General features: G+C 34.6%; 2 protein-coding genes across 2 annotated transcripts; one reads left to right on the forward strand and one right to left on the reverse strand.

Annotated features, from left to right (window-relative positions):
• The first annotated feature begins 632 nt into the window (after positions 1–632).
• LOC137806462 (2-hydroxyisoflavanone synthase) lies at positions 633–2,543 on the forward strand. Its single transcript, XM_068606602.2, has 2 exons — positions 633–1,610; positions 1,696–2,543. Exons 1-2 carry the CDS (start codon positions 714–716, stop codon positions 2,365–2,367), a joined length of 1,569 nt encoding a protein of 522 aa, XP_068462703.1. The 5' UTR covers positions 633–713; the 3' UTR covers positions 2,368–2,543.
• Positions 2,544–13,343: 10,800 nt separating this feature from the next.
• On the reverse strand, positions 13,344–15,255 carry LOC137806465 (2-hydroxyisoflavanone synthase). Its single transcript, XM_068606604.2, has 2 exons — positions 14,283–15,255; positions 13,344–14,197 (listed from the first exon to the last, which is right to left on the reverse strand). Exons 1-2 carry the CDS (start codon positions 15,177–15,179, stop codon positions 13,526–13,528), a joined length of 1,569 nt encoding a protein of 522 aa, XP_068462705.1. The 5' UTR covers positions 15,180–15,255; the 3' UTR covers positions 13,344–13,525.
• Positions 15,256–18,935: the final 3,680 nt, after the last annotated feature.

An 18,935-nucleotide genomic window follows, 5' to 3' on the forward strand; every position in this document is an offset into this window, starting at 1 on the left:
AACAACCTCTTGGATTTATTTTAATTTTATTTTGCCTGACTATTTTTAATTTTAATTTTATTGAATATATAATTTTTAAAGACGAGTAGAGCAATAAATAAACGGTAGTGTTAAAAAGTGAGGAGTATTATAAGCAGTAATTGATTAAAATTGTAAATTTTGAGGATTTGTTGAGGGAATTGGAGCCCATAAGATAAGCATAAGCATAAGCAGTATTTAAGACTCGCAGCCGAAAAGAGTTCGTGAGCACATCGTCTTCGACTAGGAATGGAGTAGGTGAAGCTTTTTGGTGTGCATTATTAACCAAGAAAAGTATGGGGAATGTAATAAAAAGTTAGGAAGAATTAAAATATAGTAATGATATATTTATAATTTATATTTTTTATAACTCTAAATATTATTATTTTAATGATATAATTTATTTTGAAACTTATTTTTTATTATATATATTTATTTATAAATTCATTAAATTATATTAAATTGTATCGAGTTGCATAAGTGTCATTTTCCTATAATATAATATTGAGAAGAAGTTTGTGTCTGCTTGTGTGAAAAGAAAGAAGAATAACATTTGAAAGAGACATGGAGGCGAATATGAGGTTCCTATAAAAGGGGAGCGATGGAAGCCTGTATGTATCCTCAGACTCTCTTCTCTATCTAGGCAGTGAGTTGCAGAGAGGAAGAAGATCTGATAAGCAGAAACAAAAACAATCATGTTGCTGGAAATTGCAATCGGTTTGTTGTTGATAGGACTGTTTCTGCACCTGCGTCCTACACCCACTGCTAAATCCAAGGCCCTTCGACACCTTCCCAACCCTCCTAGCCCAAAGCCTCGGCTTCCCTTCATTGGACACCTTCACCTTTTGAATGGCCAACTTCTGCACCACTCTCTCATTACTCTTTCCCAACGTTATGGCCCTTTGTTCTCTCTCTACTTTGGCTCCATGCCCACCGTTGTTGCCTCCACCCCCGAGTTGTTCAAACTCTTCCTTCAAACCCACGAGGCTGCTTCCTTCAACACCAGGTTCCAAACCTCTGCTATTAAGCGCCTCACTTACGACAACTCCGTTGCCATGGTTCCTTTTGGACCTTACTGGAAGTTCATCAGGAAGCTCATCATGAACGACCTCCTCAACGCCACCACCGTCAACAAGTTGAGGCCCTTGAGGAGCCATGAGATCCGCAAGGTTCTCAGAGTATTCGCCCAAAGTGCAGAGTCCCAACAGCCCCTTAACATCACCGAGGAGCTTCTCAAGTGGACAAACAATACCATCTCCATGCTGATGCTGGGTGAGGCCGAAGAGGTTAGAGATTTGGCTCGCGAGACAGTTAAGATCTTCGGTGAGTACAGTCTTACCAACTTCATCTGGCCCTTGAATAAGCTCAAGTTTGGAAAGTATGAGAAGAGGATCGATGAAATATTCAACAAGTTCGACCCCGTCATTGAGAAGGTCATCAAGAAGCGCCAAGAGATCGTGAGAAGGAGAAAGAACGGAGAAGTTGTTGAGGGAGAGCAGAGCGGTATTTTCCTCGATACTTTGCTTGAATTCGCTGAGGACGAGACCATGGAGATCAAAATTACCAAAGAGCAGATCAAGGGTCTTGTTGTCGTAAGTTTCTCTACTTGTCTTTTCTTATTCATACTAACCAACCAGTGTAGCAACTAACTGATACACACATTTTTTATTGTGACAGGATTTCTTCTCAGCAGGAACAGATTCCACAGCCGTGGCAACTGAGTGGGCTTTGGCAGAACTCATCAACAACCCTAGGGTGTTGCAAAAGGCTCGGGAGGAGGTGTACAGTGTTGTGGGGAAAGATAGAGTGGTTGATGAAGTTGATACTCAAAACCTTCCTTACATCAGGGCCATAGTGAAGGAGACATTCCGCTTGCACCCACCACTCCCTGTGGTGAAAAGAAAGTGTGTGGAAGAGTGTGAGATTGAAGGGTGTGTGATCCCAGAGGGAGCATTGATACTTTTCAATGTGTGGGCTGTAGGAAGAGACCCTAAGTACTGGAACAAACCATTGGAATTTCGTCCTGAGAGATTCTTAGAAAGTGGAGCTGAAGGGGGAGTTGGGCCTCTTGATCTAAGGGGGCAGCATTTTCAACTTCTCCCATTTGGGTCAGGTAGGAGAATGTGCCCTGGAGTGAATTTGTCTACTTCAGGAATGGCAACATTTCTTGCATCTGTTGTCCAGTGCTTTGACCTGCAAGTGGTGGACTCACAAGGACACATACTGCATGGTGATGATGCCAAAGTTAGCATGGAAGAGAGAGCTGGCCTCACAGTTCCCAGGAAACACAACCTCGTATGTGTTCCACTTGCAAAAACAACCCTCGCCGCCAAACTCCTCTCCTCATAAATTACCACTTTCAACACTATCTTACCGTTTTGCAGTTACTTTTATGTTCTCATAATTATTTCAATAAGGCGTAATTGACATACCTATGAGATGCCTTTATTTGATACTGTGATGTAACTTCAGATATCATTCATTACAAAAGTTTATAATCATTCAATACTATATATATTGGTTTTTTCCTATTATCATCCATACATTTTGTTTATAAGAAAACTCAACAACAAGCATAAAACAAAGAAACGATATTATATCAGAAGGTTTTGCGCATAGAGTTCTATTTTATATTCTTTTTATCAGGAAAAAAAAAGTATTATTTTATGTGAAAAACATATTTAAACAATGACTAGTCATCGTTGAAGGAGACGTCTCGGAGGAAATCGCTTCTTCTCTTTCCACTATTGTTGCGGTATAGCATTTGCTCGGACATCATGACCAAGTTTATGGTGATTAAACCCTATAGTAATTCCGATCGCATTTTCATTAAACTACTTCCAAACAGTGAAGACTTTATATAAGTTTTTTTTTTTTTAAAGAACTCAACATGTTTTTTTCCATTGTCATTATTTTGGTGTTGAATGCTCATCACCATGAATGTGACTAGCCAATTACACCTAAATAGTTAGGTTTTTCTAAAAGCTTTTCAAATACTCTGTTGTTATTTTTATATTAGGCTTATCATAAACACTTTTATGTATTTCTATAAGTTGGAACACTTTTATGAGGTGGTTTACTTGAATAGATTGTTATGGAATATTGTCTATGACCACCACCTTAACTCTTGGTGTCATCTCCAAGTAAAACATATTAATGTAATACAATAATCAAAGTGGATCAATTAATTTTAAATAAACAAATAAAGTAATCATGATCAAAAGATTCAAACCTAATTGTGTTTTCTACAATCAAATATGTAAGTTATATTGTCTATCATTCACTCCAACTATTTTAAATCACAATAAAATTAATATAAAACATAATTTAGACAAGGTATACAATCAATTTTAATGCATTAATTACCGATGAGGTATCCGTGTCACTGAGATCACTATTAATGTTATCCTCACTTGAAATGTATTCATCCTCGTATTGTTCATCTATGTTTGTTTCATTTAGTAATTGTATATCTACTTCTTTTCCCCCATCGACATCGGCAAGAGAATCATGAATGAAGTTTGGATCAACATGTAGCACTACTTCAAGTTGTAGAAGCTCATCATCTTGGTATGGAGTGTCATGCTCAACCTCACTTATTGTGTTATCAATGATTCTAACTAGTAGCTTTTGTTTTAATTACTTCAAACCAACCTTGGTGTCCCTCAGAATATTTGGTGTAATAAACTTGATGTGCTTGTTTTGCAAATATGAATGGATCATACGCTTTATTATATCTCCATGATTCCTTTACTTAAACAATTCCATAGTTGTTATCTACTTTGGTTCCTATATTAGGAGTATTATCAAACCATTCACACTGAAAGAGAAATACATTCATTATTGGAAATCCAATGTACTCCAATTGAATAATATTAGACAATATTACATAGAAATCTGACTCTAATTGATCATTGGTTCCTCGTATATAAACACCATAGTTAGTGGAATTCATGCCTTCACTCCATTGATAACATAGATAGGCCATGATTGAACTTTTCTCTTAGGACCCCATGCTAAATTAACCAATAATGGACCTTCAATATTATTTTCTAGATTTAGAACCTAAACAAAAGATTATAAATTACACAATGTCTATATAAAAATAATTTTTTTATAAGGCAAATTACACAAATGTCTTGGTCAATTTGAGCTTCTAAAGCAGTAGGACTAATCTCTCTTAAATATTCAACATAAATACCACAATAAAGAAATTCATTACTCAAACCACATAAATTAACATAATTAACCTTCTTTTAAAATGAATGAATATCATCTTACTCAAAGTATGGTTGAACCTCTTCACAATTTTGAAGAACATACAATTGGGCAACATCAAAGTCTCTTTGGTTTAGATAATATGTCATGCATTTTCCAATTGCTCTTCCTTGATAATTGAAAATTGAAATAGGAGGAGCACATGAACAACCCTCACCTACTTCAAGATTACGAGGGATTCTAGTCCTTCTTGTTTCAACATGATCAGGATAATAAAATGAGGCAAATGTAGATGTTTCCTCTACCAAGTAAGGTTCAGAAATAGAGCCTTCCACCCTAGCTTTATTTTTTACTTTCTGTTTTAGGGAGTGTAAGAACCTAAAAAAGAATATGGACGTACATAATTTAAAATATTAAATAAATATACAACAAATACGAATAGGGTTAGGGTTTCTTGATTTTCATGAGACTCTTGCATGTGTGGATTGATTGGTTCTTATGTTGTGGGTGCAGATTGGTGGAGTGCAAGCCTGCGGTGTTGTGGAGTGTTGAGCAAGTGCGTCAGAGTCATCTTGTTCGTTTCTTGATCCTATGTTGGTGGAGGGCGTGGGGGTGTGTGTGGTTCTCGAGAGCGTAGGAGTACAGGTTTGGTGTGTGCTCCAAGTCTACGTGGAGGCCAATACGGGAGTGTTGTTACGTGTTTGTGGTCGCTGGACAATTTAGCAGTGGGAGTAGTGTGAAGCACGACATGTAAGAAATTATGTAAATTAATTTCTATAAAGTGACTCACATGACTTAGAGTTTGGGCTTTCGGCCCAAATATGAATAATAATAATAGAATAAAGGGTCCATTGGTTAACGTGAGAAATATATATGTGATGATATACCTAATGAAAACCTACGTCTGATGGAGATTGAGAACTAAAGGCTATAGGGTTCTGTCTCTGCAATCACACACGCTTAACATTAATACTTCGAGTCATAAACTAAACATACAATACAGATTCAGAAAACATTCTATGTATACTAATGTTCTCCTTTGTGAGTTTCATTAATACACAAAACATAATGATGCTAATAATATTAACTTTATTTGCCAAGATATATGCATCAACTAGAAACACTTGTTATCTTTGGATATACAAGCAAAACTAATAACACATACTCACTACCAACAATCATATTCATTAATTATAAGGACAACTAATCAACCTTTGGGCGATCCAAAAATGTCTTATAATAATGAATTTCCATTTACCCATATTTAAATAATTTAACATCCATTCTATAGGTAATTGAAATAAAATTTATCAGTAATATGAAATTAAATAAAACTTAAAGATTTGATCACTTTGGTGATTACAAAACTATCATACAAATAACTCTAGAAATTATATCATTAATTGAAATAAAATTCATCCATAATTTGAAATTAAATAAAACATAAAGATTTGATCACTTTAGTGTTTACAAATCTATCATACAAATAATTCCAAAAATTATATCATTAAAAATAATACATAAAGCGGAAAAAATAATTTTTCATTCCTCACTTTCAATCAATTAATTAAACTTTAATATAATTCAAATTAAAATAATTATAATAACATAATAAAATTTGAATTAAAAACTTTAATTAAACTTTTAACTTAATGTAAATTAAATTACATTATAATATAATAAAACTTTAATTAAAAAAACTTTAATTAAAGTTTAATAAAAACCTTAATAAAAATCATAACGTAAAGTGGATAATTCATACACGGATTTCATTATATTATAATATTTTGAATCCAACATTATGTTGCATTCCAATTCCGTGAACCTCCCTTCCATTGCATCATCCACGCCGAGGATGATACTACCACACACCAAAAACCCTACTCATCTTACTCTCTCTTTCTTTCCGACAGCTCCCCACCGCTGTCTCCCTGTACGTGGCGCGGTCACCTGCTCAACCGCGCCCCCGTGACACCGCGCCATTAATGGATGTTGAACCATGTTCAGGAAAAAGATAACCGCGCACTAGTACAAAAATAAGAAAAACGCTCCTTATTTAATGCGGTTCAGCGCTTAAACGCATTCGTAAAAAATGTGGTGACATTTTTGAAATTATTTTGATTTACAAATGCAGTTATTTAAATAACCGCATTTGTAAATCAAGAGCTTCCATTTACAAATGTGGTTTTTACGTTTAGCCACATTTGTAAATGGTTTTTACCCTAAAAATTTTACGCGCTCAATAGTTTCGTTCATTCTCTGTTTGCGCTCATATCTGTTCTTCGTTTTCTCTGGTTGCGAAGTTCTGCATTTTCGAAGGTACGTAATTGCATTGCCCCTCATTCTCTTGTTTCCATTGCCCCTAACAACTACATTGAACTCCAATGGCTTTCGCTTTCCATATTGCTTTCGTTTTTAATGGGTTTCGCTATGCATTTTGAAGGTGTATTGTTCCATTGCTTCCGCCGCTGTTGCATTTCGCTCTCGCCGCTCCGCCACTGCTTTCGCCGCCATTGCCATGTTTCCTCTTCTCTCCTTCCACTCTTCACCAATAACATGCCCCTAAAACCCCAGCTCATTCAGAAGAATATACAAATGCGGCTATTTCAAATAACCGCATTCGTAAATCGCATTTACAAATGCGGCTATAAAGCCGCATTTGTATTTCTCTGATTTACAACTGCGTGCTGATCAAATGCGGCTCTATAGCCGCATTTGTAAATGTAAAATAGCCGCATTTGATTAGCATTTCTGCGCTAGTGGCGCCAACAAAAAGGACATTGCGCGATGCCGTCATTCTCCCTCTCCAACCCTGATGCCACCGCGCTTTCCTTCTTCAACCCTGACGTTGTCACGCCCTAAGCCACGTTCACCGCTCCCTAGGCTCAACCCGATCCTTACAGATCCACGATCACCGCACGAACCACTCTGTTCCTTGACGACGATCAGGTCACGGCCACCTGCGTCGTCGACTGCAAATATGGGTGGTGACGGAGGGGTGCGCGCCGACAACGACAGAGGTTGCGCGAGCGACGGTGGCTTGCGGTTCCACGCCAACAGCGACTCCGATAATGGATTTGCGCACAGAGTATTAACGCCGTTAATGGCATTGGATGCAGGAAGATTATGGTTATGTTAATGGAAACCTTAATCCGTAAACCCTAATTTTAAAATTAGGGTTCTTCAATTGAGATTATTTTAAAATTAGGGTTCTTTGTTTTTGGATGGTTTAGGACAATTATGGATCATTATAGAGGAATGAAAACCTTAATTTATAAACCCTAATTTTAAATTAGGATTCTTAAATTGGAAATATTTTAAAATTAGGGTTCTTCAATTTTGGAAAAAACATTAATGGAGAATCACAAAAAATGAGCAACGAGGCTCTGATACCACATGTAAATTTTAAACATGAATGAACGTAAATTGAACACATACAATAATGTTCACATATAGATCTTATCATATCATGACTCTCACACAATCATACAATCAAGAAGGAATAGGAACTTACCTTGATCCATGAGTGATCCTAATTGAGCAATTACTTTATCTCCTTTGTCCAAATCTATCTCTTAGCAATTCCGTTCTTGTCACACACTTTCGTGATGGTTAACAGTGAGACAACTATTATTTGCATAGACAGAACCCTATAGCCTTTAGTTCCCAATCTCCATCAGACGTAGGTTTTAGGTATATCATCAAATATATATTTCAATGGGCCCTTTATTCTATTATTATTATTATTAAATCATATTTGGGCCCAAAGCCCAAACTCTAATCAGCCTCCATCTGCATATCCACAATGAAAGATGTGGGATGTATGCTTTAAAAACTGCCATGTATCTGTTGAACATGGTTCCTAGTAAGGCAATTCAAAAGACACCTTTTGAATTGTGGACAGGAAGGAAACCCAGTTTGAGACACCTGCATGTTTGGGGATGTCAGGCAGAAGTCAGAATATACAATCCACAAGAAAAGAAATTGGATGTAAGAACAATTAGTGGATATTTCATTGGTTATCCAACAAAGTCAAAAGGGTATATGTTTTACTGTCCTACCCATAGCACAAGAATTGTTGAATCTGGAAATGCACGGTTCATTGAAAATGGTGAAACCAGTGGGAGTGATACTTCACAAAATGTGGAGATTAAGGAAGTTAGAGTACAAGTTCCTTTAACTAGTACCTTTACTTCAAGTATTGTTGTTCCTAATGTAGTTGAGTCACTCAACAATGAAGAAGAAAAAAAAATTAATGATCATAAAGTTAACAATGAACCTGTAGTAGAACAACCACAAGAAATAGTATTAAGAAGATCTCAAAGAGAAAGAAAGTCTGCTATTTCGAATGATTATGTGGTTTATTTACAAGAGTCAGAAAATGACTTAGGTATTGATAATGATCCAGTTTCATTTTCAGACGCCATCAATGATGATAATTCTGATAAGTGGTTAGATGCCATGAAAGATGAGCTTAAATCAATGGCACATAATGATGTATGGGACCTTATAGAATTTCCAGAAGGATGCAAGAGAGTCGGGTGTAAATGGGTCTTTAAGACTAAACGTGACTCTCATGGCAATATTGAACGTTACAAGGCCCAACTTGTTGCAAAGGTTTTACTCAAAAGGATGGTATTGATTATAAGGAAACATTTTCACCTGTTTCTAAGAAAGATTCCTTTAGAATTATCATGACATTAGTAGCTCATTATGATCTTGAGTTGCATCAGATGGATGTCAAAACTGCCTTTTTGAATGGGGATTTAGAAGAGGATGTTTATATGGACCAACCAGTGGGGTTCATTGAAGAAGGAAAGGAACACATGGTGTGTAAACTTAAGAAATCAATATACGGGCTTAAACAGGCTTCTAGGCAATGGTATCTTAAGTTCAATGATACTATTGTGTCCTTTGGGTTTAAGGAAAACATCATTGATCGGTGTATATACCTGAAGGTCAGTGGGAGCAAGTTTATATTCTTGATTCTGTATGTTGATGATATCTTGCTTGCAACTAATGATCTTGGTCTATTAAGTGAGACTAAGAAATTTCTCTCTAATAACTTTGAGATGAAAGATATGGGTGAGGCATACTATGTGATAGGAATTGAAATATTCTGTGACAGATCACAAAGACTGTTAGGTTTGTCTCAGAAAACATATATTAATAAAGTTTTAGAGAGATTCAGAATGGATAAATGTTCGACATCTCCTGTTCCAATACAAAAAGGAGACAAATTTAGTCTCATGCAATGTCCAAAGAATGATTTGGAACGGAAACAGATGAAGAATATACCTTATGCATCTATTGTTGGGAGTTAAATGTATGCTCAAACTTGTACACGACCATATATTAGTTTTGCAGTTGGTATGCTTGGAAGATACCAGAGTAATCCAGGATTGGATCATTGGAAAGCTGCAAAGAAAGTTTTAAGATACTTGTAAGGAACGAAGGATCACATGCTTACTTATAAGATCTGATAATCTTGAGGTGATTGGATATACAGATTCAGATTTTGCTGGTTGTGTGGATACACGAAAGTCTACTTTTGGTTATGTGTATCTTTTAGCCGGAGGTGCGATTTCATGGAAAAGTGCGAAGCAGACAGTCATTGTTGCATCCACCATGGAGGCTGAATTTGTGGCATGCTTTGAGGCCACAGTTCAGGCTAATTGGTTGCGGAATTTTGTTTCAGGACATGGAATTGTTGACACTATTGCCAAGCCGCTGAGAATTTATTGTGATAACTTCGCAGTTGTCTTCTTTTCTAAAAATGACAAGTATTCCAAAGGTGCTAAACATATGGAATTGAAATACTTTGCCGTTAAAGAGGAAGTTCAGAAACATAGAGTGTCAATAGAACATATTAGCACTGATCTTATGATTGCTGACCCTTTAAGAAAAGGGTTACCGCCCAAAACATTTACTGGTCATGTTGTAAACATGGGCATTATGTCTACTAGTGAATGATGAATGTTGTTATTAATGCTTATTTGACACTTTGAGCTCATTGAATAAATAAAGTTTCTGCAATTTATGTTTTCTACTTTATGTATATGCATGTAAATTATGTTGTGGAAAACAAATTATGTTTTTGTTGATGAAAATGATATTATGTTTGAACCTATTATGGATTTCTCATTATAAAGTCATATTAAGGAGAAAGGATGATATAGTAGTACATGGAAGGAAATATGTTGATTAAAATGACATGTAACCGCCATGACTCTTATTATTTCTGTATCCTTGATTTTGATTAATGATAGAACCAATTTATGTAAGGCCTTTTAAATGCGCATTTATGTAATTATTAAATCATGCAAGTATTATAACTCATATGAGTCAAGTGGGAGAATGTAAGAAATTATGTAAACTAATTTCTATAAAGTAACTCACATGACTTAGAGTTTGGGCTTTGGGCCCAAATATAATTTAATAATAATAATAATAATAATAATAATAATAGAATAAAGGGTCCATTGGTTAACGTGAGAAATATATATCTGATGATATACCTAATGAAAACCTACGTCTGATGGAGATTGGGAACTAAAGGCTATAGGGTTCTATCTCTACAAATAATAGTTGTCTCATTGTTAACCATCACGAAAGTGTGTGACAAGAACGGAATTGCTAAGAGATAGATTGGGACAAAGAAGATAAAGTAATTGCTCAATTATGATCACTCATGGATCAAGGTAAGTGCCTATTCCTTCTTGATTGTACGATTGTGTGAGAGTCATGATATGATAAGATCTATATGTGAACATTATTGTATGTGTTCAATTTACGTTCATTCATGTTTAAAATTTACACGACATTGAACGTGGTGCATCAAAAGGTGCAAAATTTCATTCTCGATGCAGGTCAAAAGCGCGGGGGGTTAGGTTGTGCGCTATTAGCGAGCACGGGAGTGGAGGTTCGTTCTCTTGATGGATGTGTCCTTGGGGCTAGACGCGTGTGGTAGTCTTGGAAGTTCAAGAATGGAAAAGGCATCTACAAGTTTCTTGATACCTTGGGGTTGTTTGAAAGATCAAGAAGTGGTTCCAATTAAGAAGTCATATGCTCCACAAGAACAACGAAAAACCTTTGCCCAGGCCTTAGGCAATACCTGTGACATCCCTTTGTCCCATTTTCCTACACCGGGAGACATGGTTGATGTCCGGGTTGAGAAGGAAGATTATACTTGGCGGGTCTTGAATATTGCAAGAATCACCTACATGGGAGGATTATTTTATCTAAGGGTGATTAACCCCTCACACACCTTGATTTAACCAAAAAACTACAATATGTGTGGAAAGCCCTCAGGTCATTGAAAGCTATACCTTTTGACAAGAGCTTCTATGAGTTTGACTTTTCTTCTTTATAGGACATGACGTGGGTTCTAGAGGTTGGTTCATGATAGTTATCTCTTGGCTTCTTGAGACTATTTGCCAGGACAAAAGATTTTGTCCCATCTGTCAGCAATCTGACAACCACAGTTTCTAGTGTTTAAGAGTGGATGGGATTCAAACTCAAGTTCCTTCAGTGACTAAAGAAACTTTAACCACTACACCAGACAAATTCTTTAGTATTATTATGATTTTTATTATACTTATTATTATGAAAAATATGAAAAATATAAATAATATTAATAATATGAATAATATTAATAACATGAATAATATTAATAATATGAATAATATGAATAATATTAATAGTATGAATAATATTAATAATATGAATAATAATAATAATACTAATAATATTAATAATATGAATAAATAAATAATATGAATAATATGAATAGTATTAATAATATGAATAGTATTAATATCACTATTTTACTATTTATAATACAAGTCATGAACATCACTATTCTACTATTTATAATTTCTATACAAACCGATCTTTTGTCTTTATTCTTGTATATGGTGTCTTGGATGGTCTTTCTTCAGGCTCCCTCCCTTCAAAAGGACCTGCCTTCAGATTCAGTTATAGTTCCACCTTATTTGTAAACACTTGACTCAACATCCACCCGGTTCATGGGTCCACTTGAAAAAGAAAGAAAGAAACAAAGTAAGAATACATAATAAGGAAACATATTTGGAAAATTTCTAAAAATTGTGTTGTGTCTTTATTTTAGAAGAAAAGTCAGTAACAATTGAAGAATAATTTAAGTGAGACATACCTTTCTTCCAAGATGGAGTAAGTATACATAGAATTTTGGAAGATTTAGAAGGGTAATCCTCTATTGTTGTTTGAGGTGTTTCTATAGTTTATTTTTCACTTTCTATTTTTGTTTGAGTTTTGAGGATATAAAGTGTATTTATGACCTTGGAAATGGAAAGTTATTATAATTGAATGACCTTCATGAAGAGTATAACGGTCAAATTGCCAAGGTCGTCCAAGTATAATGTGTTCAATTTCCATAGGGATAATATCACATAAAATGTTTTCTTGGTAATCCTATGTGAACTGGCACACTTACTTGGTGTTTGACAACTACATCATTATCTTAATTAATCTAGTCTAATCTGCATGGTGAAGGGTGTAGTTGTGTTTTAAGAGATAGTTTATTGACTAACCTAAAACTACATTGGTTACAACAAGAATTACTATTGACAATTAATGAACAAATGTTATCTACAACCTTACATCTAGTGTGAAATAAGTTTTCTCGTTCTGACTAACCTAAATGTAGGGGACGACTTTGAAAAAGGCGTTGAACTATCAATAAATCTCCTGTACATGGTTGGTTGAATTTCTTATTCAGAAGATATGACTTATTCACCCTCAGAGTAAAGATGAAGTTTCATTCACTTGAATGTCTTGATTTTTAAAAATCAATGTTTTCTTTTTTTGGACATTCACAAGAAACAATATCATTTTTCCATACATTTAAAGCATTGTACTTGTTTAGTCATAACTTCTTTAGAAGATGAAATATAATTATTTTGATCTTTGTATTTAACTTGTAACCTATCCCTCACTTTATCATGTGACCTTTCTTTTTTATAAGAATAAGTATCCTTTTCTATGCGCAAAACCTTCTGATATAATATCGTTTCTTTGTTTTATGCTTGTTGTTGAGTTTTCTTATAAACAAAATGTATGGATGATAATAGGAAAAAACCAATATATATAGTATTGAATGATTATAAACTTTTGTAATGAATGATATCTGAAGTTACATCACAGTATCAAATAAAGGCATCTCATAGGTATGTCAATTACGCCTTATTGAAATAATTATGAGAACATAAAAGTAACTGCAAAACGGTAAGATAGTGTTGAAAGTGGTAATTTATGAGGAGAGGAGTTTGGCGGCGAGGGTTGTTTTTGCAAGTGGAACACATACGAGGTTGTGTTTCCTGGGAACTGTGAGGCCAGCTCTCTCTTCCATGCTAACTTTGGCATCATCACCATGCAGTATGTGTCCTTGTGAGTCCACCACTTGCAGGTCAAAGCACTGGACAACAGATGCAAGAAATGTTGCCATTCCTGAAGTAGACAAATTCACTCCAGGGCACATTCTCCTACCTGACCCAAATGGGAGAAGTTGAAAATGCTGCCCCCTTAGATCAAGAGGCCCAACTCCCCCTTCAGCTCCACTTTCTAAGAATCTCTCAGGACGAAATTCCAATGGTTTGTTCCAGTACTTAGGGTCTCTTCCTACAGCCCACACATTGAAAAGTATCAATGCTCCCTCTGGGATCACACACCCTTCAATCTCACACTCTTCCACACACTTTCTTTTCACCACAGGGAGTGGTGGGTGCAAGCGGAATGTCTCCTTCACTATGGCCCTGATGTAAGGAAGGTTTTGAGTATCAACTTCATCAACCACTCTATCTTTCCCCACAACACTGTACACCTCCTCCCGAGCCTTTTGCAACACCCTAGGGTTGTTGATGAGTTCTGCCAAAGCCCACTCAGTTGCCACGGCTGTGGAATCTGTTCCTGCTGAGAAGAAATCCTGTCACAATAAAAAATGTGTGTATCAGTTAGTTGCTACACTGGTTGGTTAGTATGAATAAGAAAAGACAAGTAGAGAAACTTACGACAACAAGACCCTTGATCTGCTCTTTGGTAATTTTGATCTCCATGGTCTCGTCCTCAGCGAATTCAAGCAAAGTATCGAGGAAAATACCGCTCTGCTCTCCCTCAACAACTTCTCCGTTCTTTCTCCTTCTCACGATCTCTTGGCGCTTCTTGATGACCTTCTCAATGACGGGGTCGAACTTGTTGAATATTTCATCGATCCTCTTCTCATACTTTCCAAACTTGAGCTTATTCAAGGGCCAGATGAAGTTGGTAAGACTGTACTCACCGAAGATCTTAACTGTCTCGCGAGCCAAATCTCTAACCTCTTCGGCCTCACCCAGCATCAGCATGGAGATGGTATTGTTTGTCCACTTGAGAAGCTCCTCGGTGATGTTAAGGGGCTGTTGGGACTCTGCACTTTGGGCGAATACTCTGAGAACCTTGCGGATCTCATGGCTCCTCAAGGGCCTCAACTTGTTGACGGTGGTGGCGTTGAGGAGGTCGTTCATGATGAGCTTCCTGATGAACTTCCAGTAAGGTCCAAAAGGAACCATGGCAACGGAGTTGTCGTAAGTGAGGCGCTTAATAGCAGAGGTTTGGAACCTGGTGTTGAAGGAAGCAGCCTCGTGGGTTTGAAGGAAGAGTTTGAACAACTCGGGGGTGGAGGCAACAACGGTGGGCATGGAGCCAAAGTAGAGAGAGAACAAAGGGCCATAACGTTGGGAAAGAGTAATGAGAGAGTGGTGCAGAAGTTGGCCATTCAAAAGGTGAAGGTGTCCAATGAAGGGAAGCCGAGGCTTTGGGCTAGGAGGGTTGGGAAGGTGTCGAAGGGCCTTGGATTTAGCAGTGGGTGTAGGACGCAGGTGCAGAAACAGTCCTATCAACAACAAACCGATTGCAATTTCCAGCAACATGATTGTTTTTGTTTCTGCTTATCAGATCTTCTTCCTCTCTGCAACTCACTGCCTAGATAGAGAAGAGAGTCTGAGGATACATACAGGCTTCCATCGCTCCCCTTTTATAGGAACCTCATATTCGCCTCCATGTCTCTTTCAAATGTTATTCTTCTTTCTTTTCACACAAGCAGACACAAACTTCTTCTCAATATTATATTATAGGAAAATGACACTTATGCAACTCGATACAATTTAATATAATTTAATGAATTTATAAATAAATATATATAATAAAAAATAAGTTTCAAAATAAATTATATCATTAAAATAATAATATTTAGAGTTATAAAAAATATAAATTATAAATATATCATTACTATATTTTAATTCTTCCTAACTTTTTATTACATTCCCCATACTTTTCTTGGTTAATAATGCACACCAAAAAGCTTCACCTACTCCATTCCTAGTCGAAGACGATGTGCTCACGAACTCTTTTCGGCTGCGAGTCTTAAATACTGCTTATGCTTATGCTTATCTTATGGGCTCCAATTCCCTCAACAAATCCTCAAAATTTACAATTTTAATCAATTACTGCTTATAATACTCCTCACTTTTTAACACTACCGTTTATTTATTGCTCTACTCGTCTTTAAAAATTATATATTCAATAAAATTAAAATTAAAAATAGTCAGGCAAAATAAAATTAAAATAAATCCAAGAGGTTGTTTTCATTTTCACTTTCATTCTCAAGTCAAAAGCCTAATAATCTCTTCTTACGAGGGCTGGCCAAGAGTGCATGCACTTCATATCTGCAAATTCTCAAGTCAATTTTGGGTGATTCATCATTATTTTAATATGCTTCAAATCAAACCAACTCAAAATCTTTGAATCAAAATACGTACTACGACTTCGTTTTGCTTGCTTACCACAGTTTCTGCGGCGGATCATATCATGCCAAAAAAATCTTGTGAGATTCTAAATTCTAATTTTTTTTTTCAATTTCTCCTACTCTAATCCAATAATTGAAGTCTCGAAAAAATGATACATATATAACTAATGAACAATATGCTTATTATATTTATAGTCTTTTAATAGTTTTTCCACACTTTGATTGTGGTGGACCAAAGCTGTTTTCCTTTAAGGGTCAATTAATTATCACAAGGTATTAAAATTTAATTATCAATTAACAATATGTACAATGATAAATCAAATTTCGTTTTTTTTTATAATTTTATGTTACGGTTATTTATTTTAATTATTATATTATTCATAGCATTTATTATATTATTTTGAAATTGGACTTATATGGACAGATGATATTTTTTATATTATATTAATCAACATAATGAAATATAGTATCTAATATTTAATTGATTTTAAAACATTTTAAAATGTAATTTAAATTGAATATTCCAATTAATACATAATATAAAAATATATAATTGATTTGTCCCGTCTGGAAAATCTTCATAACCTATTATATCGTAAACTTTCAAAATTTTACAGAAAACTCATACTTTTATTGGACTTGTAGAAATACTCACACGTTGGAGTATGAGACTAATTTGTTATTGATGGTTCATACAAGGAGTGTAATCCAGAATCATACAAAAATATCTTGCTTTTTCAAAATATTTTGGACTATTATACTCTTAAATTTGATTACATAAAATATCAATCAATTCATTTTTTTTATCTTATTAATAACATATCAACCAATTCATTTTTTTTATCTTATTAATAACATATATGTAGGTTGCACTTTAAGTGGGCGTGATGTTGGCATGAAAAAAAGCATTACTTAGAAATTATTAAATAAAAATTAATTTTAAAAACAAAATAATTAATTGTTATATTAATTAAATTATATACTATTTCAGATACTACAAAATTAGTTGTATTTAAATTAGTTTCCACTATTAATAAATAATTTTTAATAATTGATATCTAATTAACTACTAATGTTTTAACTATTAATTATTTATATTTTAAAGTTAGTAACTAAAATTTTGATAACTAATTAGATATCAGTTTAAAAACTATTTATCAATAACAAAAATTATTTTAGATATTAATAAATTTTTTAATCTTTAAATAATATCTAATTTAGTAAATATGGTAATTAATTACTTTTTGTTTTTAAAATTATTTTTTATTTAATAATTTTTTTGTAGTAAAAAATTATTAACAAATATTTGGTGTAGTGTTTGTTTTGTTCATAAAGTAGCATCTAATCAACTCTACTTTTGTTTGGATTGTTCTTTTTCTTAATGTTGTTAAACGTTTTTTAATTTCCTTATTTGTTTTTTAGAAGAATAATGTGCTAGTAAAAGTTTAACTCATATATGTATAAAGCACAAGATTGAGCTATAGGTCATTCAACGATCTAAATATTCTACTCATAACTAATCTTATTAACAATACATTTAGTTCAATTGAGATGTTGAAAACTGGAATCTCGAATCTGCAATTACTTTCTCTTGTGGTATAGCTAATTTTTCAAGCTGAGTTGGAAGGTAAGTTTAAATTTAGTTAACTAATATTTTTTTATTACAGAAAAATATAATAAAATAAAATGAACATCTAAAGGAAGGATGTTACAATCATTGTATACAAAAGATGTATTAGGTTATATTACATTAACCCAATACTTCAATAATTCAGATTTCCAACACAATGTATACATTAAAAAAAACACATTATGGGGAATCATCATGATATACTAATCGTAAGACAAGAGCACGTATGCTATCTTGTTACCATATCTCAATATTTGAATCCATATGGAATTCCTTTCCTCTTCATTATGCAACAAATCACATGTTTACAGTGTTGTAACTGAAACCGATTAATTTGTCCCTATATATACCCCTTGTTTTATAATCGAATTAGGGAGGACACCCGCTGCCAAAAAGTGCAGGACGGATACACTAATCTAGTCTGTTTATCCACTTAGATCCGTCATGCATAATTCACAGTCTGCACGGGCTAACAGCGGGGCGGGACAGGTTGGCCTGCTGGCCCGCATAATAAATAAAAAAATAAAATTTTATTTTGTAAAAATAAATCATACATCACTCACTCATTATTGTAGTGTGATCTTTATTTTATTTATTTTAAAAAAATGAGTTTAATGTACTAAAAAAAAGGAATGTTTTATTTTAATCATCTAAATGAGTTAATATTAATAGTGACAATGGATTTAGTTTTAAGTAAATTCTTATATTTAAAAGTTGTTAATAAAAAATAATATAAAGAAGAGATTTCAATTAGTTAAAAAATTAGTTATATTCATTAAAATATTTTGTATCAAAACTTTGATAAGATACTCTTGTACATTTACATACATATATAGGAAAAATAGATGCAAAAAAACCTTTAATTATTTTTAAACAAGTTGATCCTGCCTGTTGACCAAAACGCTGGAGCTTTGCCTCGTCAAACTTGGATCGACGTATGCGCCGTGTTTGCCTCCGTCCTTCACCGCGATCCATCTCAAGAACTCGCAAAAGACGAAACGGCGCCGCTGCGGCCGATTGCACTCCAACGCCCAAGTCAGTGACTGAAACACCAATTACTTCAAGAGTAAGACTCAAGAACTCTAAGGAACCGTGACCAGTTCTCTCTCAGTGTACTCAAGACTCGCAAGCGTAAAGAAACAATCTGAATGTGCGTACCTCAGAAGTTTGTTGAGAACTCTTATATACCTGGGCACTTTTTCTCTCCTGGCAGTTACATATCTGGACACGTGGCTCGCATCCAGCTGTACA

This window comes from Phaseolus vulgaris, chromosome 3, assembly GCF_051622355.1.
Source record: "Phaseolus vulgaris cultivar YP4 chromosome 3, ASM5162235v1, whole genome shotgun sequence".
NCBI lineage: Eukaryota > Viridiplantae > Streptophyta > Magnoliopsida > Fabales > Fabaceae > Phaseolus > Phaseolus vulgaris.

Bases quoted from the DNA above. Each gene is read 5' to 3' on its own strand.
- LOC137806462 (XM_068606602.2), top strand. From the start codon at position 714: ATGTTGCTGGAAATTGCAATCGGTTTGTTGTTGATAGGACTGTTTCTG. The intron at 1,611-1,695 runs GTAAGTTTCTCT...TTATTGTGACAG, and splicing joins AGATCAAGGGTCTTGTTGTC to GATTTCTTCTCAGCAGGAAC.
- LOC137806465 (XM_068606604.2), bottom strand. From the start codon at position 15,179: ATGTTGCTGGAAATTGCAATCGGTTTGTTGTTGATAGGACTGTTTCTG. The intron at 14,198-14,282 runs GTAAGTTTCTCT...TTATTGTGACAG, and splicing joins AGATCAAGGGTCTTGTTGTC to GATTTCTTCTCAGCAGGAAC.